At 48.6% G+C, this 24,086-nt stretch overlaps 1 protein-coding gene across 1 annotated transcript; it reads right to left on the bottom strand.

Annotated features, from left to right (window-relative positions):
* Window positions 1-9,945: 9,945 nt before the first annotated feature.
* Window positions 9,946-23,863, bottom strand: LHX5 (LIM homeobox 5). Its single transcript, XM_075898198.1, has 5 exons — window positions 23,144-23,863; window positions 20,304-20,527; window positions 18,130-18,407; window positions 15,150-15,315; window positions 9,946-11,302 (listed from the first exon to the last, which is right to left on the bottom strand). Exons 1-5 carry the CDS (start codon window positions 23,314-23,316, stop codon window positions 10,935-10,937), a joined length of 1,209 nt encoding a protein of 402 aa, XP_075754313.1. The 5' UTR covers window positions 23,317-23,863; the 3' UTR covers window positions 9,946-10,934.
* Between the last annotated feature and the right edge of the window lie 223 nt (window positions 23,864-24,086).

Genomic DNA, 24,086 nt, shown 5'->3' with positions numbered 1-24,086 from the left:
GTGAGGGGATTACCTTCTTTTGCAGCCTAGGGCAACGGTCTTTTGCAAGTTTAAACTAGTGTAGATGGGGAAGTCTCTGTAACTAGGAGTCTTTACATCATTTTTGAGAACTTCAGCATGTCAACCAGATGTTAGGGGTCTAGACAGGAGTGGGTGAGTGAGGTTCTTGAGATCCCACAATGGCAGGTGAGACTAGATGAGCATGATGGACCCGTCTGACCTTACAGTCTACAAGCCTCTCTGTTTGTCTCCCTCTTCCTTTATCAGGATGAAGCCTCTTCCATTTGCATGCCCATGCCTGCAGCACCTCCCTAGAGGCTTAGAGACTGCCTCTCTCCTTATTCCTGTTCCACTCAACTGGCCAACAAAAACCTAATATTTTGTGTGGAATAAATGTTATGTACACCAAGGCATGTGTGAATGTGCACCACCATAGAAACAAATGCTGCCAGTTGTGGGCGCTCTGCTAATTAACTGAGTGACATTTGAATTTCTCCTGGGTGGCCTCCCAAGCACTCAGTTTACAAGGAACACTGAATAACACTCCAAGCAAGACTTAAGCAAGATTTTAAAAAGTACATTGGCTATGGTATTGGTCCAAAGTCCTTTGCCACTAATGGTGACTTCTATTAGTCCCACTGGATGTCGGCTGAGCTCTTTATGCTTGTGTATGTGCAAGGGTGAATTTCAATCACTGATAAGAGACTAAGGCCCTCTGGATCTCAATTGGCTCTAAAAAGGGTGTCACAAGGAGGAGGGAGAAAAATTGTTCTCCTTGGCCTCTGATGATGGGACAAGAAGCAATTGGCTTATACTGCAGCAAGGGAGGTTTAGGTTGGACGTTAGGAAAAACTCCTTGTCAGGGTGGTTAAACACTGGAATAAATTGCCTAGGGAGGTTGCAGAATCTCCATCTCTGGAGATATTTAACAGCAGTTAGATAGACATTTCCAGGGATGGTCTAGAACAGGGTTTCCCAAGCTATGGGTCAGGACCCAAATATGGGTCTCCATTACATTTCAAAAGGGTCGCCAAGTATCTCCCCAGGTGGCTCTACCCGCCCTCCTCCCCCCTGTTTTTTAATTGCTTTGGGTCACCAAGTCTTCCTGAATTGTCAAAATGGGTCCCCATCTGGAAAGGGTTGGGAACCGCTGGTCTAGACGGTGCTAGGTCCTGCCGTGACAGCAGGGGACTGGACTCGATGACCTCTTAAGGTCCCTTCCAGTCCTAGTGTTCTGTGATTCTATAACCCCTCGTAGGGCCTGACCCTCAGTTTGGGTATTCATGGCCATGGGTCCAGGAGCAACCGCTTGGGCTGGAAAGTCACAAAAGCATCCCTGCTCAGGAGAACACTAAAGCACTGTGCTTCAGTCAAAGGCAATGGAGCTTTAGCACGTGCTTTAGGCTAAGTACGCCCATATGTGTTTTCATAAACTGGAATCCTTCTGACTCTCCAGCCCAGAGTGTGAGGTAGGGGAAGGAAAGGAGTGAGACTGGAGGTGAGGACTCTAGGGGTACGTCTACACAGCAGTACTATTTCAGGATAAAGTCCATTATCCCAAAATAGCCTTCTGCGCCTCTGAACAGCATACCTGTTATTTTGAAATACATTCGAAATAACGGGCTTCTTATTCTGGCTTCCTGTAAATCTTATTGCACGAGGATTGAGGAAGATGCCGGAATAGTGATTTATTTTGAAATTAGTGCTGTGTAGACAGCGCCAAATTTTGAAATAAGCTATTTTGAAATAAGCTACGCAAGCTGCGTAGCTCAAATTACATAGCTTATTTCGAGGTTTGTGCTACTGTGTAGACTAACCCTAGGGATATGTCTACACAGCAGGGCTAAAGCCAAAATAAGCTATGCAACTACAACTACGTCAATTGCATAGCTGAAGTCGAAATATCTTGACTTGGCTTTAGGCACTGTATACACAACAGGAAGTCTAAGGAAGAACACTCTTCTTTAGACTTCCCCTACTCCTCATGAAATGAGGGTTACAGGAGTTGGAGTAAGAAGTTCTCCAGCTCGACACTATTTTGAAATAAAAGCTTGTAGTGTAGAGTCACTCTTTGTTATTTTGGAATAACATCAGTTATTCTGAAATAATGCTGCTGTGTTGACACACCCTAGGTAGAACCAGAAAGAGATATAGGGGCCTATATAGGGCATCTCCAGTCATTGCAGTTAAGCCGGTGTCAACTTCCCATTTTGCTTAAAAACCACTTGAAATTGGCTTACTCGTCTTGGTTCCTTTGAATAAAAACAAATACCATTTTAAAATGACAAAAAGCCTGAGGTTCTGCCACTAGCTAATAGCCATGGGAATGACCTTGCCTCCTCTGCTAAATTATAATCCTCACAAGTGTTCTAAAAAAAGTAACTTAACGATGTCTTACACTTGCCTTGGTTCCCTTGTAAAAACGACTGTTACCTGAGTAATACAAAGAGGCTACGTCTACACTGGCCCCTTTTCCGGAAGGGGCATGTTAATTTCAGAAGCCGTAATAGGGAAATCCGCGGGGGATTTAAATATCCCCCGCGGCATTTAAATAAAAATGTCCGCCGCTTTTTTCCGGCTTTTAAAAAAGCCGGAAAAGAGCGTCTACACTGGCCCCGATCCTCCGGAAAAAAAGCCCTTTTCCGGAGGATCTTATTCCTACTTTGAATAAGGTAGGAATAAGATCCTTTGAAGTAGGAATAAGATCCTCCGGAAAAGGGCTTTTTTTCCGGAGGATCGGGGCCAGTGTAGACGCTCTTTTCCGGCTTTTTTAAAAGCCGGAAAAAAGCGGCGGACATTTTTATTTAAATGCCGCGGGGGATATTTAAATCCCCCGCGGATTTCCCTATTACGGCTTCTGAAATTAACATGCCCCTTCCGGAAAAGGGGCCAGTGTAGATGTAGCCAGAATGTTCAAAAAAGGGATCCAAGATCAGCACAGTGCAGTGCCCCAGAACCTCATCTGGGGTGTAAACAGATGTTGCTCCAAGGATGTCAACAGACTGATGTATAAGCACATAACAGCAGCCAGATCAAAAGCCCATGTAGTCCAGTATCCTGGCTTCTGAATAGCTCAAATTACATAGCTTATTTCGAGGTTTGTGCTACTGTGTAGACTAACCCTAGGGATATGTCTACACAGCAGGGCTAAAGCCAAAATAAGCTATGCAACTACAACTACTTCTGAATAGAAGCCAGTACCAGATGCTCCAGAGAGAATGAACAGAACAAGCAGTGATCAAGTGATCCATCCCATGTTTCTATGGGCCACAGGTATGCAAGGCAGGGAAAGGCATTGCCTTCCCAAACTGCCATCCCCCGCCCGCGTACTCCACCCTCAGAACACCTACTGGGGGTGGAGAGGCTGGGGTCATGCACCGCACATTCTCCTCATGCTCCAGGGCTGGGCAGACTGAAGCCAAAGACGTGTGTTGCTCACCTTTCTCTGCTCTGGGGTTGGGGAGGCTCAGACCATGCCACCCTCCCTCCCTGTGCTCCACGGCCAAGGAAGCTACTTGCCCTCTCCTTGCTCTGGGACAAGTAGGCTGAGGCATCATGCCCTCCTCTCTCTCTGTACTCTGGGGCTTGGGGAGGCTGCGGCCATGCAGCACCCCACCTCCCTTTAATTCTAGAGGTGGGGCCTGGGCAGAAGGGGTGGAAGTGGAGGTATGATTGGGGGCTTGCCTCCCCCAGCCCTACCTTCACCTACAACCCAGACCTGGCACCCATTCCCGGCTTCTGACTAACAGAGACTGGGACACTGTTCCTGCCCATGCAGGCTCATGCCAGCTGAGGTTCTGGTCCTTCTATGTGTATCCTGCTAGTAAGTGAGGATTGCCCTCCTGGCATGGGCTTCTAGTGATTGGGTACCCAGTCGCTATGCCACAATATAGGAGTCAGGAGAATCTGGTTCAGGTAGAAGGCTACAGTTACACCAGCATAAAACTGAGTAACACAACAGGAAATTTGGCTACTGAGTTCTACTCACAGTTCTCCTCCTGACCCACTCACCGTGCCCCTAGGCCTTGTGCCTCAGTATACTCTCTTGTAAAAAGGGGAAAATGTCATTCACCCACCTAAGGCTCTGGAAGAGACAGGTGCTATCTAAAAGCACAGCATTAGCCAAATTAGAAGTAAGAACACAATTCATTTCGCAGGAATCCTGTAGGTTTCAGTTCATCATTAGAATGGCTCATTTACAATGATAGGTAACTCAGTTGTTAAAATCTTTAATGGTATAGGAAGGATAAATTCCATCACTTGGCTGAACAGAGAAAATATGCAGAGAAGTGACTGGGTTTTCATAAATCACTAGTGCATGGTGGTACAATCGAGTTAGGACTTAAAATTCAGGTCAGGAGACAGGTACTCTCATAATCCACCAACGGAAGGTAATTTATTCTGTTTATATCTTTTTACTGCAAGCCCAAGGAGAAAAAACTCCACAATGATTTTGCATTTTAAATATTAGTTCAGAGCTGCAGCCTGCCTAGGACTTTATTTATTTATATCTCTGGGAGGGGGGAAAGAAAAGAGGCGAGAATCTTTAGCTGTTTGGCAGCCAAGCTTCATGAGTGATCAATATAGTTTAACTGCCACATCTTACTAAGAATTACAGCTTTGTGCAAGGAAGGATAAATAAAATGAGCAGATCCTGGGCTTTAAAGGATTGCACCTAGGCCAGCTGTCTTAGAAATGGCCTTGTTTTGGTAAAGAAGTGGCCACCTGCTTTGTAGGCCTCTCAAGTTAAGAGGGGAAAGTGTGAGGATGAATGTAAAGAGGTAAGTGGGGAGGTGTAAAGGTGGGATGGAGGGAGCAATAAATAGATAATAATGAAAAAGAATGAAAAAATAGAAGAAAAGAAGGCAATTAGGCTATGTCTACACTGCAGAGAAAAGTCGGAAAAAGATATGCAGATTGCAATTCGCAATTTGCATATCTTTTTCTGATTTTTTTTTCCAAAAGAGGCTTTTCAAAAATGTACACGGGTTCAAATTTCAGAAGAAACTCCTCTTTTGGAACATCCCTTATTCCTCTCACTGAGAGAAATATAGGGATGCCGAAAGAACACATCTGCTTTTTTGGAAACTGTTCTGGAAAAGCTCAGCAATCTAGACTTAGCGAAAGAAAGAAAGAAAGAAAGAAAGAAAGAAAGAAAGAAAGAAAGAAAGAAAGAAAGAAAGAAAGAAAGAAAGAAAGAAAGAAAGAAAGAAAGAAAGAAAGAAAGAAAGAAAGAAAACAAACATGGGTGAGGTAAGAATGGAGGGGCAGAGTGAGGGACAAAGACCATAGAACTAATTGCTATAAACCTTTTCTTTTCTCTTTTCTAACATTGGTTTCCCAGGCGTGGAACCCATTTCTAGTCCCATTTGTGTTTTCACCCAAAATAGATTAAACGGATTGAACACCAAAGCAAAACTCGGTGATGCCGGCTACAGTCAGAAGCCTGGTCCGAGCCCCAACTCTCCAGCCCCAGAATAGAGTGGATGAGAAATGGTGATCCTGGCTCTGTGTTGCAGCAACGAATGCTTCGGTTCCCTCTCCTTGATGGGAGAGCCTCTTTTTTGGTCAAGATAGAGGATCATGGAGAGTGGTTTGGGCCCCTCTAAGCCGGGGAGACTTTCCAGTGATTCCAATGGGCACAGGGGAAGTTGCTATTATGGGGTTCCAGTGAGAAAGACAGCCCATCACATAGCAGGGGAAGGCTCCAGTGGAGGCACTGAAGGACCAGAGAGGCCTGATGTGAAAGGGCAGCATTGATGGCAAGCCCAGCATGGCCTAGCTGGGGCAGGTCACATTGCTCCCTGACATCCTCTCACCATGAGCTGCAATATTGTAGACGTATTGTGCCACAGCTAGGAGAGCAACATGAGGGTGAGGCTGGATTAAACCAACTATGGTTGGTGAGAGATGCTGCTGGTCCAAGAAAAGATGTTACCCCCACCAGCCGGTCTCTGGATTCACAGGGGTTGGGGCTATAGAAGAACCCTTTAGCAGCATGACTGTAAGAACCATACACCCTCAAAGGGTGGGCATGGGCGGAGCAGGGACAGTTCCATCAACACAAGGCCTGCTGCCTCAACTGTCTCCTTATAACCTTTCCTGCCTGGCCCCTCTGCAAAGAGCACAGTGCAACGGCGGCACCATTCACTTGCTGAGGCTGCTTCCACTCATCCCGGCATGGAGCAGGAGCCACACTTCCTTTTGGCGCTTGCCAGATGCCCCACAGCAGGATGGTCCATCACCAGCCTTGGATGTATTTTCCTCCCAGCTGAAAGGAGGCTCTGAGTCTTTGCTCCTGTTCCTTCCCCTTCCTCTTCTCCTTGACGGAATGAGCCCAGCTTGCGGGGATTAACAAGTGCTTCTTAACAAGGGCTTCTATGATGTGGTAACTGGCTCTGTGGGCATGGGGAAGGCGGTGGATGTGATATACCTTGACTTTAGCAAAGTTTTTGATACGGTCTCCCACAGTGTTCTTGCCAGCAAGTTAAGGAAGTATGGATTGGTTAAATGGACTGTAAGATGGCTGGAAAGCTGGCTAGACTGTTGGGCCCAACAGGTAGTGATCAATGGCTCAATGTCTCATTGGCAATTGACTTCAAGCAGAGTGCCCCAAGAATCGGTTCTAGGTCTGGTTGTGTTCAACATCTTTATTAATGACCTGAATGAGGGGATGGGTTGCACCCTCAGCAAGTTTGTAGGTGACACTAAGCTAGGGGGAGAGGTAGATATGCTGCAGGATAGGAACAGGGTCCAGAGTGACCTAGACAAATTGGAGGATTGGGCCAAAAGAAATCTGATGAGGTTCAACAAAAATGGAAGAATCCCAAGCACTGCTATGGGCTGGGGATCAACTGGCTAAATAGAAGTTCAGTACAAAAGGATCTGGGGATTCCAGTGGATGAGAAGCTGGATATGAGTGCACAGTGCGCCCTTGTAGCCAAGAAGGCTAATGGCATATTAGGGTGCAGTAGGAGGAGCATTTCCAGCAGATATAGGGTATGTCTACACTACCCCGCTAGTTCGAACTAGCGGGGGTAATGTAGTCATCCGCAATTGCAAATGAAGCCCGGGATTTGAATTTCCCGGGCTTCATTTGCATGAATGCCATTTTTAAATGCCGGCTACTTCGAACCCCGTGCCGCGCGGCTACACGCGGCACCGAGTAGCTAGTTCGGATTAGGCTTCTAATCTGAACTAGCTGTACTCCTCGTGGAATGAGGAGTACAGCTAGTTCAGATTAGGAAGCCTAATCCGAACTAGCTAGTCCATGCCGTGTGTAGCTGTGCGGCACGGGGTCCGAACTAGCCGGCATTTAAAAATGGCGCCGGCCGGCTTCGTGCAAATGAAGCCCGAGAAATTCAAATCCCGGGCTTCATTTGCAATTGCAGATGACTACATTACCCCCGCTAGTTCGAACTAGCGGGGTAGTGTAGACATACCCATAGAGAAGTGATTATTCCCCTTTTTTTGGCACTGGTGAGGCCACATAAGGAGTATTGCATCCTGTTCTGGGCCCCCCACTACAGAAAAAATGTGGACGCATTAGAGAGGGTCCAGCGGAGGGCAACCAAAATGATTAGGGGGTGGGAGCACATGACCTCTGAGGAGAGGCTGAGTGATTTGTGCTTAGTTAGTCTTCAGAAGAGAAAAATGAGGGGTGATTTGATAGCAGCCTTCAACTTCCTGAAGGGAGGTTCCAAAGAGGATGGAGAGAGGCTGTTCCCAGTAGTGACAGATGGCAGAACAAGAAGAAATGGTCTAAAGTTACAGAGGGGGAGGTCTAGGTTGGATATCAGGAAAAATTATTTCCCTAAGGGTACGTCTAAACTGCAAGCTTCTTTCGAAAGAAGCTTTTTTGTAAGAGATCTTCTAAAAACACTTCTTCCAGAAGAGAGCATCCAAATTTCAAAAGCACATCAAAAAAGCCATCTGCTTTTTTGAAAAAGATAGTATCCACGCTCATTGGACACTGTCTCACATGTAAGCTGTGATTACTATGGATGGAGTGGCCACCAGGGCACCTGTGCTTTTTCCTGGAGGCCTCTTCTTTTGAAAAAACCCCTTCTTCTGCATCCACACACACCTTTTCCCGAAAGAGCTCTTCTGGAAAAGGCATTCTTCTTCATAGAATGAGGTTTATCAATGTTGGAAACCCCTCTGTGTTCTTTCAATTTTTTCCCTGAAAGACCGCAATAGCAGTATGGACGTAAGTGAAGTTTTTTTCAGAAAAATGGTAATTTTTCTGAAAAAACCCTGCAGTCTAGATGCACCCTAAGAGGATGTTGAATCACCGGAATGGGTTACCTATGGAGGTGATGGAATCTCTATCCCTAGAGGTTTTTAAGTCCCGGTTTGACAAAGCCCTGGCTGTGATGATTTAGTTGGGGTGATACAGCTTTGAGTTGGGGGTTTGGGGCTTTTACCTGTTGTTTCCAGATAATACCCCAACATCTTGGGTTTCAGAGGCTCACACTGCCAGCTTTTGGAAAGAGCACCAGCCTTTCTGATACCTCTGCACTGCTCTGTTGCACACACCTAGGACACACAGGGACCATTAGTTTGAAATCAACATGTGTCCAACAGTCCTCATTCTCCCCCTGTAAGCATTGCCCAGTGCCCATGAAAAGCACTTTCTTCTTAGCAGAGAGAGGCCTTGTTTGCATTAGGGTGATTAAAAAAAAAACCAGGGCAATTATTTCCATCATTGTAAAATACTGTTGAAAAATAAAACAGGAGTGTGTCTCTGGTTGTGTGTCTACTTGTGCATCTGGGTCAGGCTTGTTTGTACATGTGTGTGAAGAAATTATGTGTATAAAACAGAAATAAATTACATCCTTCAGCTATTCATGCTGAGAAACTGAGCTCTCTTTTGCACACACACAGACACACAGACACAAGGAAACCATTCACAGTAGACATTTTTATTTTAACAAAAATGATCTAGCTAGTTAGAGTGATAGAGCTAATCTGTTAGCTCCCGTGCTAAGCAGTTACAGAATCTCATAGCTATTATTCCACCAATTCTGCCATTGATGGGTATGTGGTAATGTGTAAAATTCAGCCCTCCCTGAACTGGATTTCTTCTCTGGGGCTGCTACTACATGAGCAGGGAGAAATGTGGCTGCCTAATTAAAATTGTGTCACTCCATCTCTTCTCTTGGGCTATTGTGACAAGTGCTGAGTTCACTTGGTAAACCATTCCTATAGAACTCCAATTTCTGGGTAGGGTTGGAGATTTGTTGGGGGGGGGGGGGAAACAGGAGTTCTTCAGAGAAGATGAAAAGCTAATCAAAACAGCTATTATCACTCTTTGCCTGTGTTGTGTCTGTATGAACCTCAGAAGGCAAAAACAAACTGAAAGCAGCTCCTCCCTTGTATCTCACAGAGCATGATCAAAAGTCCATGAATGTCTTTCTTTCCTTTGACTTGGATGAGCTTTGGATCAGGCCTACAACCATGGCAGTTTGAAGGACACATGGCAAATTCTCTGAGGGAAGTTGATTTGGCATTCCAGCCTGCAGCTGGCCATACTCACTGACTCCCAAAGCTTTTAATGGGCCTCCAGAAAGTGGGTGCTCCCATGAGTAAGGGCTACTCAGGAGTCAGGATTGCAGGGTGAACCCCTTGACATTATATACAGCTCTTCTAGAACGCTGGAGGTGGAATATAATAACACTAATTAATAATTAAAATCTCTGACCCTAGGCAGTGCATCTAAATTCTAAAATATATTATAAAGATTAATGATCTCAGCACTATATTATAGTTGCACTGTCTACTGCCAGAGTTTCTTCAACAATATAAAGAAGGTCTTATTAAAAGAAGATAAAGCCATCATGGTAGCATTTTTTAAAACACAGTTGCTCTTTTCCTTTTCTATAAAAAAAGGGACCAGGTAAATGAGGGTTAGTTAACTAACAATTTTTTATTCACATCCAACAACACCAGCTAGTCAGCTGCAAGAGGCAGTGGGGGAAAGGAAATCCACAATGCTTTTGAAAAACAATTTTTCTTCTTAAAAACTATTCTTCCTTTCTTTCCTATTCACTCCTCTCCCACCCCCACCTAAAAATATAAAAATGGTGGAGCATTAGTTGACTAAAGTACAATAAATAACTGATAAACACAAAAACATACTTTATTTGTTTCTTCTTTATACAAAATAAAGAAACTAGAAGCAAAAACTATAATACATCCTTCAAACTGTGTAGCCTCCCTCCAACAAACTTTTGGGTTTGACTTGATGTTTGCCAGAGACATTCAGACTTGAATCGCTTTTACATTGGTAGTTTTAGTTGTATTTCTGCCCGGTGAAAAAAACAAAACAAACCCCAATAAAGTCTCCCCAAACATTAAAGTCCTGGAGCCCTGAAAAGCTGAGCCAGACTTTACCACTGGGGGGCGCCCTATCATCAGTGGAAGTTTTCTTTCCCAAGACACACCAATTCCCTTTCCACGGCCACCATCACAAAACAAATCTATTTAAAAAAAAGTGGATTATGCGGACTTTTCCACTTTCTCCGATTAAGATTAAAAAGATGCAATTCTGGATGGAGCAAAGGAAAAAAGAAAGAAAACGCCCTCCCCCAGAGAAATATGAAGTTTAGTCATTCTAGGCAGATCTGTGATCCAGTCCAGTTCAGCTTTGGTCCAAGAGATGCTGCTTCAGATACTTGTAGAGGTTCTTCAGCACCCGCCCAGGGCAGCCATGCCTGCTTACACGTGGCTAGGGAGAAAGACACTGAGGCTGGAAGCCCCAGCGGTCTAGGGGCGGGGGCGCTGGTAGAAACTCCGGAGAATTTTGGCGTCAGTGTCAGAAAGCCGGTCGTGGTTCCTGGTGTCTTAGCCGGTGCTGGGAGGAAGCCGGATCTGCCCGGGGCAGAGGTAGCCAGGTATCCCCAGGGCTTGCACCTCCGCTGGCTGGGTCAGCCCTACCACACCGCTGCCTCGTTCAGCTCCTGGTTTGGATGCGAGAGGGGCCCGCTGTAGCCGCTGTTGCTGGACAAGGAGAAAGGCGGGCTGGGGCCGCCGCTAAAGACCTCGCCCGGGATGGGGTGTAGCGAGCCGGGCAGCCCCGGCTCAGGGCTCGGGGTGTCGGGGTGAGAGATCATATCCGTGTACCTTTGGTTTTCGGAGGCGTGGTGTCCCGGGAGCGGGGGCTCCAGGGGCCCCAAGGGCGTGGAGCCGGGCCCTGAGGTCGGAAGGTAGCTGGAGTCTGCGGGGGACTGGGCTTGCGAGGGTGGCCCGTGGGGGAAAAAATCGTAGTTCCCGCCTGGCCCATAGTAGTCTCCCTGGTAATCTGGAGTGTGGGAGAGAGAAGAAGGTGAGGCAGGGACCGGACGCCAGCAGCGCAGGGTGCACGGGGACTGCCCTGAACCGGAGAACTTGGGGCGAGCGGGACTCCGGCCAGGCCGGCCTCCTACGCCCAAGAACACACAACTCCCGAGGGACAGGGGGGGCGCCTCTGTACCCGGTGTCGTGCGCCCCTGCTGTCCAACGCCCCCACTAACCCGTAACGCAGCCCCTCGGGAGGCAGTGTGCGCACAGCACTGCGCACCCAGCACTGCGCGCACAGCATTGCACCTGCTCAGGGACCTTGGCCTGTCGCTTTTGCTCCGCCACAGAAGCGGGTCCCGTAACAGCGACTCCCGCATAGAGCTGCGTGGCCCACATTTATTTTCCGGCTGCTTCTTTTACCGCCCCCTTCCTCCAGGTGTCAAAATGAAGCCGCCCGAATGACCCCGATAAAACCAGGAGAGGATCAGGCGCGTTACTCCACAATTAGACACATCTCTTGCCCAACGTTCCAGCAATCAGGGTAAGAACCCGGCTGGTTGTCAGCGTTAGCAGAGACTTTTCGCTGACACCTGCGCGTTGCTTCGGGAGCCCTCTAGCTGCAGAGAACCCCCTCCTGCCCCGTCCATCGGGTGCAAAATAACAGAATCAAGAGATTCATAACTGGGCACTCATGACTTTAACCGTGAATAACACCAGCTCGTGCACTAAACAGGTAACTACCCTCAGCGGGGATTCGTTCTAAGGAGAGAAAACTATAAAAACCCCTCTCACAAATAGCTTCCCAGGAGGAAGCAGACAGAGGCTAATGGTAAAAGGTTTTGTTTAGAATATGCAGGAGCGGATGGAAAATCGGGAGTTTAATTCGATGCCCCCCCTTCCCTATGAATAATCAATAACTACGCGGTAATCTTGACACGCAAACAACCCTCAACACCTCGCCACCCACCCAACTGCATTGCGGTGCGGAATCTCCAAAATAGTAGAAGTATCTGGAAAGCCGCGAAATAATTAGAAACTGCGGAGTGGGGAGGAGGAAGGGGGGCGGGCGCTCTCGCTTTCCTTCCAAACTTAGGGAAAAAACCCACAACAGGCAACATAATTTTAATTGACCAAACATTTGAAAAAGAACTAGACAAGGTCCCTATAAAAATTCGCACGCGCAGCCCGAGGGAGCGCGCATTCTCTCCTTCCAGGATGATTTGGAGGGGGAGACAGATGTATGGAAAATGTCTTATGGAGCTGGCACGGAAGGAAAGAAAACGAGGATTTTCCCCCTTCAGCAATAGTAGGTTTGCAAGTGAGGGGTCATTTTGCTAAGCCCCAGGCTGGCCGGCTCACGCAGCAACCAAGCAGTCTGGCGACACCCAGCCAGGACTAGCGCCAACTTTCACGCCCGCCCCCCATCCCACACTGCCTTCAGTGGCAGGCCATGGCCGCCCCCAAGCCCCACCAAGCGCAGCTAGGGAATGATTGGCCCCTGCGTCCCTTACGCCTGTCGTGAAGGGGCCGAATTTCGAGGGGCCACATGCGGGAGGGGGAACGAGCCGACAAGGGGGAGAAAACAAATAGCAAACACACGGGGGCCCGGCCTCTGTGATAGTGACCTTCCATATGCTCCAGGAGCTTGGAGGTAATTGGAACAAATGCCGTCTGAAAGAGGTACAAAAGGGTGCAGCTGGAGCTTTGTTCCTGGGAACACAAGCGGGGGAGCGGCGGGATTGAATGGGCGCAGGGCTTCTGTTCAGGCAGACAGCTTCATCACAATGTCTCTTTCTTACTTGCGGCAGGGGTGCAAACTTGGCCAAGGACCGGACGGAATCTCTAACAGGGGGATTAGAGGGGATCTCGACAAGCTGAGCTCGCATTCAGGGCGAGGGAGGGAGGGTGTGTGCGGGGCTGGGGGGAAACCCTTCAAACAGATGCCACAGGAAGGATGGCAAAGTCATGGCAACCGCCCCTCACCTTCCCCTCCTACCCGCTGCCTTGCCTATCTCCCCTCCGTGTCTGCGAGAAGGACCAGTGACCGGGATCTCCGGGCCCGTGAGCAGGGGGGCGGGGGATACAGGGAAGGAGCTGGCGGGCTGCAAAGGGAAAGGAACCTAGCAGTGGAAAGGAAGAGGAAGGGGAAGAGGAAAAGAAAGAACTTTGGGATTAAGTCGCGTTCCAACGCCAGCCGTCCAACAAGATTCCATTACAACCTAGGGGCTGCGGCTGCCCTGACTCCTGCTCCCAGCACTAGTCGCAGGAGCCGTTGCAGTGAAATACCAACATCCCCGGCTTGGGTGCTGGGCAGAGCCAGGGCAGCCCCCGGCCTTTCACGTGCTTTGTGTAAAAACGATGCTTCTTCTTAAACAACATCCCTAGTCTCTGTCGGGGCAGCCGCGCGCTGCATTGCTAGGGGAAGGACGGCAGGACAAGGGAATCCCCTCCTGCCTCCAAAACCAAACCGGCACTAAAAGAGCCGCAACCAGCTCTCTGCTTCTAGCCGCTGGCCAGGAGGCAGCCCCGGTGGGTTTCTCCTTTTGTCTGTGCTGCGGGTTCACAGGCCCAACTATGGGCCTAAATCCGGAGCGTTGATTCCTGTGAATAAACTTTACTTAGGCGACGAGTCCTATTGAGCCAGAGTCTGGTGTCGGTTACACCGGCGTGAGTCTGGATTCACAGCGGGGCGTAACTGAGTTTAGAATCCTGCCCATGGCTTCGAACAGGAGTAAGGTAACCCAGGCAGGACCGCGCAATGGAGTAGCAAATTCACTCCCAGGAGCAAAGCTTGCGGGGCCGTGCCCTACAGTATGTCCCAGCGGAGATTCCCCACGGCGCCCCGCGTGCTGTGGACGGCTCCTCGTGCAATCCGGAGTCAGGTAAAATTGTAGCAGGAGTCAGAACCTTAGGGGTTCCGTTCTCTCGGATTGCATCGGCAGCTGGCGAGAAGCGCAAGGGCGCGATCTAACCCCGAAGTGAGGCACGGTAGGAGGTAAAGATTCGCCCTTCCGTCGCGCCAGCCCCCAGCAGGCATGGACACACCAGAGAAATACCAGCCCCTGACTTGCCTTGGCTGCGAGGCTGGGGAAGTGGGCCAAAGCAAGTTATGCCGTACTACTTCGTCGAGGCTCAGAAACATGCAATTTTACCTGACCCCAAAATTCCTCCCTTCTCCCCGGCCCAGCTAGGAAAAACGGTAACAATGAACCGAATCCTTTGGAGGGAACAAATGGCGTGAACGATCGTCGAAACCCTTCAGTGCAGGCAGACGCCAGCGTCTCAGGGCCAGCTCACACAGAAGGCAAGCCTCTTTTGAAAAGACACAATTAAATGCTACAAAATGCAAGAGTTAAAACTTCCAAGCGTGGTCAAGGGGGAAAAAAATAAATAAAAACAAGGAAATGAGCAAGAAAGAATAAAGGAACAAAAGGAAAGCAAAATAATTTTAAAAATCCAGAAAAAAGAAAGAACAAACGAAAAAGAAAAATGAAAGAAAATGAATGAAAGAACGAACAACGATCAAATAGAAAGGATTAACACGAGAGAAAAACGAAAGAATGAACAATGAACAAATGAATCAATGAACAAGAAAAAAAAGATGAAAGAATGAACAATGATAAAAATGAACAAATGAGTGAAAGAAAGAAAGAAAGAAAGAAAGAAAGAAAGAAAGAAAGAAAGAAAGAAAGAAAGAAAGAAAGAAAGAAAGAAAGAAAGAAAGAAAGAAAGAAAGAAAGAAAGAAAGAGTGTTCCTCTAGTCTTAATTTGTTTGCTCTGGGATCTGTATTTGTTGTGTTTTTTACAATGTTTGAATATAAAGCGTGTTAGAGGGTCATCCAGGAAGTGATCCATAAAATGCTCATTACCTCCATAATAAGTGTAAGGGGTAGAACCCAACATTTCAGATTCATCCAGCCTGCCTCCCAGAGGGCGCATGCGCCGAGGACTCCTGAAGAAGGCATGCCTCCTGGCCCCCAGCGCGCTCAGCTGTTTCATTCTCCTCTCCTTGGACCTTCTATTCTGGAACCAAACCTGCGGGCAAATTAAACAACAAGAACGTGGTGACAACATTCACACCAACCCACAGCTCCCGCCAGCTGTCTCCCAAGGCCCCATCAAGCCACATGGGCACTTTGCAAGCCAACAGTAACCAAGTTGATTCATTTGTTTTGATTTGCCTGCCTTTGGTCTCCCTCTTGCAATACGTGTTTGCCACCGGTCTCGGTTTCTAGATTAATCTACTATTATATTGGTCGATCTCCGTAACAAAGGGGCACAGAGCTGCTGCTGTGAACAGGCAGATCAGGAAGCTCGTGGTATTAACAAGGTGCCAACTAAGAGACTGGTTCCCTTCACATGATCGCACCAAGATGTTCCACATTTTTCCGTCAGGATTTTCCAGATGAAGGCCGCAACATAGCACATCCTCCCCACGCCAACTCCCAGCTGGCAAGCTCCCCGAAGATCCACTTTTCCGTTCTTTGGACCAGCTCCTGACTGGGCCCTTTACAAGAGGCTGGCGAAGAGTCTCTGAAGAAAAATGAGGAGAAACTTTCAACCGGGGGATTAAACTCTGCAGTTTAGCCAATGAAGCAAATTGGTTGGCTTTGAATTAAAAAGAAGAGGAAAGTTGGGAATGAACTCCCAGAACCATCCAGGGGTGAAGGGTTTTTGCTCACCCTTGGAGAGCTTTATAATGAAGTATGTTTCCTACTCCCACTCCTTCTTTTAAATCCTAGAAGACATATTCATAAAAGCAACTAAAGAGACTTTTCAAACTACAAACTATTGTCGAAGTGCCTCTTTTCCTAATCTAGTCATCCATCCATCGACAGAAACCTAGAGCAATAAAGAATGCATAGAGACAGATAAATTATATATCAATAAATAACACAGATACGTGAATATGTATAGCTTCTGATGCTGGGGGGGAAAGGGAATGAAAAATAAAGGAAATCTTGGGTGTTCTCCCATCTTGCAGATTACATAGATGAACTACAGAACATTTCATTCCACCCTTTTGTTTGGTCTAGGACAATTTTTTCACACGCTTGCCTAGCACAGCAAAAACGTGTTTGAATGTATGACGTCAGTAGTAACAAGAGACCTGAACATACTTCTCTGTTTCATCCCAATCTATTTTTCTGGTTTGGGAATTGTTTCTATCCCCCTCCCCAATTTCCTCGTTAACATGCAAGTGCAGATTCTCTTAACCAACAGCGTGCATATGTCTCCTTGCAAAATGTCAAGATAGAAGCAACTCTCAGTTTCACCGGTTTAAAGAACTGAGGTTAATTTCTTCTCTTGATGCCCTTTGCTTTAAAAGTTTTTTTAAAACTTTTAATTTATGATTCATGGAAAAAAATGTTGAGGCAACGCTCTAAACTTTCTTCCGGTCACTGGCTCAGTCTGAAAGTCCCACCAGGCAAATACAGGATAAAGAGATTGCAGAAGAGCACTGACAAGGCTTAGAACAAGAAAGCAGGAAACTGAAGGAAAGACGAGGATATTGCATTAGGCTGACGCCGCGTTTTTAAGAACTTCTTGCTCATCAGGTGCGGCTTGGAGACGTAATAAGCCATTGTGGTGGGTTCGGCAGCCAGCATCATATACAGCACATAGGCCAGGCGTCTAGTGGGACTAGGGGAGGGGGGTAGACTCCTTGGTAATGTTTTTATTCTTGGTTAGCGAGGGCTCCGTTGCCATTGGAGTCAGCTCCTACTGAAGTCAACCGGAGCCTTTTCATTGACCTCAATAGGAGCTGAGACAAGTTCTTTAGGGAACTGGAATCTGATCCAAAGCTCGCTGAAATCAATGGGATCTTTCCACTTTGGGTAACTCACAGCGCCGCGCAAAGTGCGTGGGGGAGGGAGGGGAATCAAAGGGCCCTGAAGAAAGTTGAGGGTCACCGCTCCAGGGCTGGGCTGGTCAGCGCTTCTTCACATCAATTTCCCGCTTGTGTGAGGGCCAGAGCCAAAGGGCTGGAGCTTTTCCATCGAGTTCAGTGGGCTTTGGATGAGGCACTAGGCAGGCACATCAGTACTTGAGACTGAGTGCTAGCTATCGCCTGAGGACTCTCCAGGTGAAGAAAACAATTCTATCACTAGAGAGCTTTCAGCACAAACTCCCTGAGCCTCCTCCTCCTCTTTATTAGCAACGGAGGCCAATTAGGATCACTGCTAAAATAATTCTGACAATAGGAAATAGTCCTCTTGCTTAGGAGAGAGGAACCTTGCAGTCTCCACATCACAACATAAGGAGGGACAGAAGGGGCCAATGGACTGAGCAGTGGCGAGGACTGAGGAGTCCAGGTTGGAGACTCCGCTCTGCCACGAGCCATATGGGTGAACTTGAGCAATTCGCTTCACGGCTTTCTGCCTCAGTTTCCCCATCTGTAAAACGCGCATTTCCTTTGTAAAGACTTACAAAGGGGATAATTCTCATTCTTACAAAGGGGAAATCTTCCTAGCAACGACCTACTTGGTCTCTCCTTGGATTTTATGCCAATTTCCTCCGGCACTTTTAGCTGCTGCCAGATTTCTCTAAATGGCAGAATTTTCTCTCCTCTCCCTCCCTAGCTTCTCACAGCCCACGGTTCCCCTAATGTCATACTGCTGAGTTTGGGACGTCACAGTCATCTCCATAGCGACAGGCTGCCATGTAGCAGAATTAGGCGGCTGGGAGTTGCAACCCAATGGATCCAAAATGGAGAAGAGAGGGAAGCAGGGGTGACTAGTGCTCTCCCCGCCTGCTTAAGCAGATGGTGATATTGTGGGAGGTCACTAGTCCCTGATCCTTTCTTCTGTTCTCTGCTATGGCACCCATTGCCACTGAGCTTTCCTGTACCTGGATCACTCGCATGTTGAGCCCTGTCTCCTGTGCCAGCTGTTCCCGGATATGCCTGGTAGGTTTGGGGGTAGCAGCAAAAGCAGCCTTGAGAGTCTCCAGCTGCTTGGCTTTAATTGTAGTCCGAGGTCCTCTTCTCTTGGTGCCCGAGTTCTGTTCCTCGTTTTCGTTGTTGGTGGTCTCTTTGTCCGAGGAGGTGGAGTTGTCCGTTTCCTTTGTATCATCCTGCATGGGATCCTGGAGATCCGGGGACAAACTTCTGTCTGTACAGGAGGACACTGCAAGGGAGAGGCAGACAGGAGAGGGATGGCTCTGAGCTGAGCTGGGATCCCCACCCCACTGTCCCACGCGCTGCTTTCTGGAGGCCAGATCCGCCCCCGCCCCCAGCTTTCTGCGCTAGGGGAACACGAATCAATCACTCCCAAAGAACACAACGAAGAGTTAATGAGGGGGTCAGAATTAGCAGCAAAATGGGCTTATCGGTCTGTGTGGCAGCAGGGGCGCAAAACACCTCTGGCCTTTTGTGTCGCTGGAGCAGGAAGAGGGTGCGACTCCGGCGTAAAAACCTCTGGCTTCAGTGGAGTCGCATGGGATTTACACCAGGGTGACTGGCTCCGGATGGCAGTTTTGCACCGCACTGGCAGAGAGGGAGCTGTCCCAGGCTCCCACTCTGGGGAAGGAAGCGCTTTCATTTGGGTCAGCTTGAGAGTTTTCCTATCAGACACAAAGGTGGGAACCGGAACCATCGACCGTCACAAAGCTAGGGACCGCCTTGGCCCTGCCTCACCCCGCCCCCAGATCCAGCGAATCCCTGGCCTTGGGATCGGAAATCCGTCGGCTGCCTGACCCCTTTTCTCCCCGCAGCAGGCCCCTAATGTGAAACTCACGGGGTAACCTCTGCTCGCTTGGCCCAGAACAGCGACCCAGCGAAGCCTCCTGGCAAGATCTATTCGCGGGCGCTGAAAAAGCCCAACCTGCCGCTCTGATGCAGAGACAGCGGCCAAGGAAGTCCAATGGGAGTTTTACCTCTGCCTAAAGAGGCAGGGATCGGGCCCGCTGCTTGTACATGCCACGTGCAGACATAGCACAAACAGACAAATATTGGGGTTCTGGGTATTGTCTCCATTAGGGTTTATGATAGGCTCTGATGCCACAGGGGTGGGAAGGAAGGAAGGAAGAAAGGAAGAAAGAAAGACAGCCGGAGCGTTTGTGCGCGATGAAAGGCAGGAATATTATCTGCGGAGGAAGAAGGTAAAAGGTCTCAGAGGCTTCAGCCTTTACTCACGCTGTTAGCCCCAGGGGGTGAGAAGGGCTCCCCTGACTTGGAAGTTTGGGGCCTTGTCTGGATTCTCTTCACACATAAGGAAGCCGGGGAAAATATCCAGGCCTTGGAGGGCAGGGGAGGGGTTAGATCGCAGAAATCTCAGGGGAAAGTGCTGTTGTTAGCCCAAATCAACCCGGAACCAGAGAAACATCTGTCCCCCTCCCACCTCTGGTCCCATGTTGAGAGCTGTATGTAAATGGAAACGGTCGCTTCCCCCCAGCACCTGCTGACTGTGGGGCCTGGTTGATTTAAAAAATGGAAACATCCGTTCTTTCTCCACTTCCGGTGCTGTCTTCGGCCCTGCATTCTTTCCCCCAGCTCCTCTTCCCCCCTGCCCAGCACAGCTTGGAGTCGGTTTCTTCACTCTCCTTCCACCCTCTCCCAAGCGCAATAGTCTTGAGAAGTGGTGGGGGGGAAAGGGAGGGGGGACAGAGGTATGTATAAAGATGGAAAATAATAAACCGTGCAAGGGTTCCTCCTCCCCCAAACACAGCCAGCCCTTGGAGCGCAATTACTCCTGGGTGCGGAAATGAGCGAGACTGGATGAAAGCGCCTTGTGGGTATTGGAGAGCGATAGCTCAGATTCTATCCAGTGCTGGGAGGTGAGCCGTGTGTAGCTGTAAAACAGACAGCAAGGCCTCATTATTTCAAAGGCACAGGCTAAAAGCCAGGTCACATCCCAAAGCCGGCACAAAAAAATTACCAAGCCCCCCTCACCTCCCATCCCGTTTCCTAGACTGAGGTTGGACTAAGACAATCAAATCGCCGTCCCCGTGTGTTCGTACCAGCGCTTGGCCTCTGCAGGCCACAGAGGGCCAGAAGCTGCTGGCCCGGGGCCGACGCTCCATACCTGAGTTGAGGCTGCCTTCCTTTAAGCTGGGCGAGTTCAAATAGTCTTCTTTGCAAACAAATTTGTTTTCGTCTATAATATACAATTCCTCGCCTGTGGACAGCTGCTTGTTGCAAACCATGCAGGTGAAACAGTTCAGGTGAAAGACTTTGCTTCGGGCTTTGCGGACGAGGTCGCTCGGAGAGATGCCTTGGGAACAGCCTGCGCATTTGGTACCGAACCTCCTGAACAGGAGCGAGAGAAAGAGAGAGAAGGGAGGGTGATAACACCGAAGGGGCTACCCGGGCGCACAGGGGCCTGGCCTGAGAGTCGCCCCCGGCCGCCTATAACTGCATCGCACCCAACCGCAGGCGTCTTGGCTGAGAGAGGGTAGATGGTGGAGATGAGGCGATTAAAGCAATCGCCCTGGGTTCCGACATCCCAAGGAAAGCGGATTTGGATGCCAGCAAAATGCGTGCGCAAAACTATTCCTCTTGTGGCGGATTTGATCGCCAGCAACACGCGCCTCGAGCAGGCGAAGAGAGGGCTCGATTTACATGAGAATTATTTCCCAGCCCTGAGTGCCCTTGTTTGACTCCCTAGACATGGACACCCCACCCCCACTTTAACAGTTCGTCTCCATGGGAAATATTCTGGGGTGTCTGTTTTGTTTGGTCGGCGAGTGAAATCCCTCCTACAGCTCCGGCAGGTAGCTGGCTTTCCCGACCCACCGCTTTCGTTCAACCCTTGACAGCTCGGAGGCAGGGAGCAATTCTTCTTTCTGGGGCACACAGGGGCACACCCGATGGGAAAGGGGCAATTTGCTGAGCTGCGTTTTGAGGGCAGATTGTTTGCAGCTCAGACTAAGGTGTGGGAAGTGAGTCGCGTTTCTCTGCATGCGTGGGAATGCGTGGGTTTCAGATGGTTCGCTTTAAGGAGCAGCCATTATTCGGCGTCAGTATAAACATCCGCTTTGGTTTTGTGGTGTTTCTGGAACAATTTTTGCACCACACTGTGTCCACCAGAAACCTTCAGCGCATTTGCGTCCTTTTTTCAGGCTGCATTTAGGGAGGGCACGGGAGGTAACCAATGGATTTTCCTATACAGTCATAATTCTGATGAATATTCGTGTTCTCTTAAACGATGTCACATTTCCGTTAGTAAATATCCACTGGGGACACTTCTGTTGTTAGAGGGGTGGTCAGTTACAAAAGAGAAACACAGATGGCTGCTTATTGAATTCAGAACGAAAGCGGGGACAAGGGATCTAGTTAAACATTTGTGGCTCCTAAAAATTGTGTCCTCTTTCCCTATTAAAACAAGCCATGCACCAATGCTGAGAATGGGTCTAGTTTTGATCTCCCTTTGTTCTGTATTCCAGTCCCTCCCAGCCTCTCAGCCCCCCCCCCTTTTTTTTTTGCTTTGCAAAAAGAGATTTTTTTCCCCTAGGGAATGATCGCTACCAAGCAGCAGAATCGTACCTGTTTTTTAAAACAGGTAATTTAGTTTCCACTTTGAGGTGTTTCCGTATTCTGGTTCCCGAGAGATTTGAGGGCGCTTGTGGAAGCGGAATGTGCGGAGCGGGGATAAGGGAGAAATAAAACTGGAGTTTTTCTTCCTTGTTTCAACACAACTTCTAAGAGCTTCACTTTCCATGACGTTGATTTAGTGAAAGCATTAGAAGTCATAAGTCATTTTTTGGTCTTATCCTGGAGCATAATTGGCTCATCTGCACCTTATCAAAAATCATTAAAGGCATTTAAGGAGTTGCAGCATGAGGGGTGCTGAATGCATAGGGGCTATTAAAAGTAGTTTACATGTGTAAAGGCGAGTGTGACACTTAACCTATTCAAATTCACCTTCATTAGGGCCTATACGACTAGGAAAGCTGCCTTCTCCCCCCACTCTATATTAATCATCCCCCGAGCTTTTCACCCTTTAGCTAAACAAATGACCACATTTACCTCAATTGCAGCCAGAAACAAAAGGCCAAGCGATATTTAGGGCGATTTTACATTTTCAATGAGTTCATTTGTTGGTTTAAAAGAAGAAGGGGAGGAGGGAGAACAAGTCTGTTCTGTGCTCGCACAGCCAATTAGATCACAAAGCTTTGCTCCTAAGCCCGGCAAGGAACTTTACTGGTGCTTTTTAGAATTCCCAGCCCAGGCTGGAACATTGGGGCAAAGGAGTTTGGGAGCATCCCCCCGATATTCCGCTCTCTGCCGACCTCTTCCCGCCGCACGTTAGTTCGAATTGATTCTAGCTGAGGCTCTGCCTCTCCTCAAGACAAGTCTTGTTACTTTTAAAGCCAGGGGCCTTAGAACATCAGGGGTGTTTTTTTCTGAGATGTCGTGTTCCTCTCCACCCCAGAATGCATTTTAAAAAGTAACCCACAAACCGTTGCCTTCTCTCTTGGCATAGAATCGGCTCGGATCTGGCTCAACTTTGTGCATAAATTCACATTAAAAACATAGGAATCGGGTTACACAGCGAGCAAAGCACCTGAAGTTCTTCTAGTTCTAGGATCTCCCCTCCCGCGCAGAAAACGCCGAGGAATCTCGCAAAAAAGGGGGACATTGACAATAGGTACAACCGACGCCTGCGGATTGTAAAAGTCACTTTAAACCGAACTGGCGTGCGATTAATAAAGAGATTCCCGCCTCTTCCCCCCTCCCCCAGGAACATATAGGGCTCCTTTTGGGAGTGTGAATGGAATATCTGACAGCGAGCGATGGAGAGGACTACAGAAATGCTCCAATTACGGAAAGCTACTAGGACGCTAGGACAAGCACAGAAGTAGGGTATCGCTGTGCTAGCCAAGCAGCTGGGGAAGGGGTTCGCCTCCTTCTTAGGGAACTTACCTGAAAAAGTCGTTTTTGCAGTAAAGCTTGCCTTCCCTTGAGAAGCATTTCTCCGTCAGGTTGCACTTGCATTCGCAGCACTGGACACACTTAATGTGCCAGGCCCTGTCCAACACGTTCAGGAGAAACCTGTCCAAAATGGGCCTCTCGCAGCCTGCACAATGCACCATCATGACCTCGGCCGAGGAAGGCGAGACAACCCGAATGAGGCAGGATGCAGCCCTCCACCCGGCGGCCGAAAGCGATCGCAAGGGTGGAAAAACGGAGAACACTTTCAGCTTCCTTCCTTCTTCTCCTGGGAGTCCTGGGGGCAGGCAAAAAGTGTTGTGTGGACTTTCCAGACTGCCGCCACCGAGGCAGATGCTTCTCTTTCTCCTGCTCCCCACCTCTTCCAGCAGGTTCAGTCGGGGGAAGCGAAGCAAAGATATCCTGGAGGGATGACTTTCTCGGCGCCTTTTAGTGTAGGCGCATCTCGGCCTGCAGAAGCCCCAGCCAGCGCCTGTGTGGAAGCAGCCAGTCCACGAAAAGGCTTAATAATCAAACACAAGAATAACCACCTCAACAAAGCCGGGAGCCCCCAGTTCCTCCGTGCAGATGGCTGGTTGGGACTTTTCTCCACTTTCACGCTGTTCCCATCTTCAGCTTTGTCTCCCAGTTTAGTAATTCGCGCATCCTTATTCAGATTTGGTGACGTCCCGCAGAACGTAGGGAGGCCGAGGGCCAATGAGAATGCGGTGGCCATGGCAACCTCTTAATTTATAGCATATCTAAATTGGCTCCAGCCTTGCGCTTGGCACAGAGGGAAAAAAACAAGGCACCACTATTGTTGAGTAGTAGGTTTTACCTGGTGCGGGGGCTAAGTAAGTATTTACCTTTATTTTGTTTGCAGGGGCGGGTGGGTGCAGATTTAAATTATTTTTGCAGTTTGGGGGTAATATTTTAT

Source organism: Pelodiscus sinensis, chromosome 15 (genome assembly GCF_049634645.1).
Source record: "Pelodiscus sinensis isolate JC-2024 chromosome 15, ASM4963464v1, whole genome shotgun sequence".
NCBI lineage: Eukaryota > Metazoa > Chordata > Testudines > Trionychidae > Pelodiscus > Pelodiscus sinensis.
Note: the sequence above shows the minus strand (reverse complement) of the source record. Positions and strands in the feature narration are given on the sequence as shown.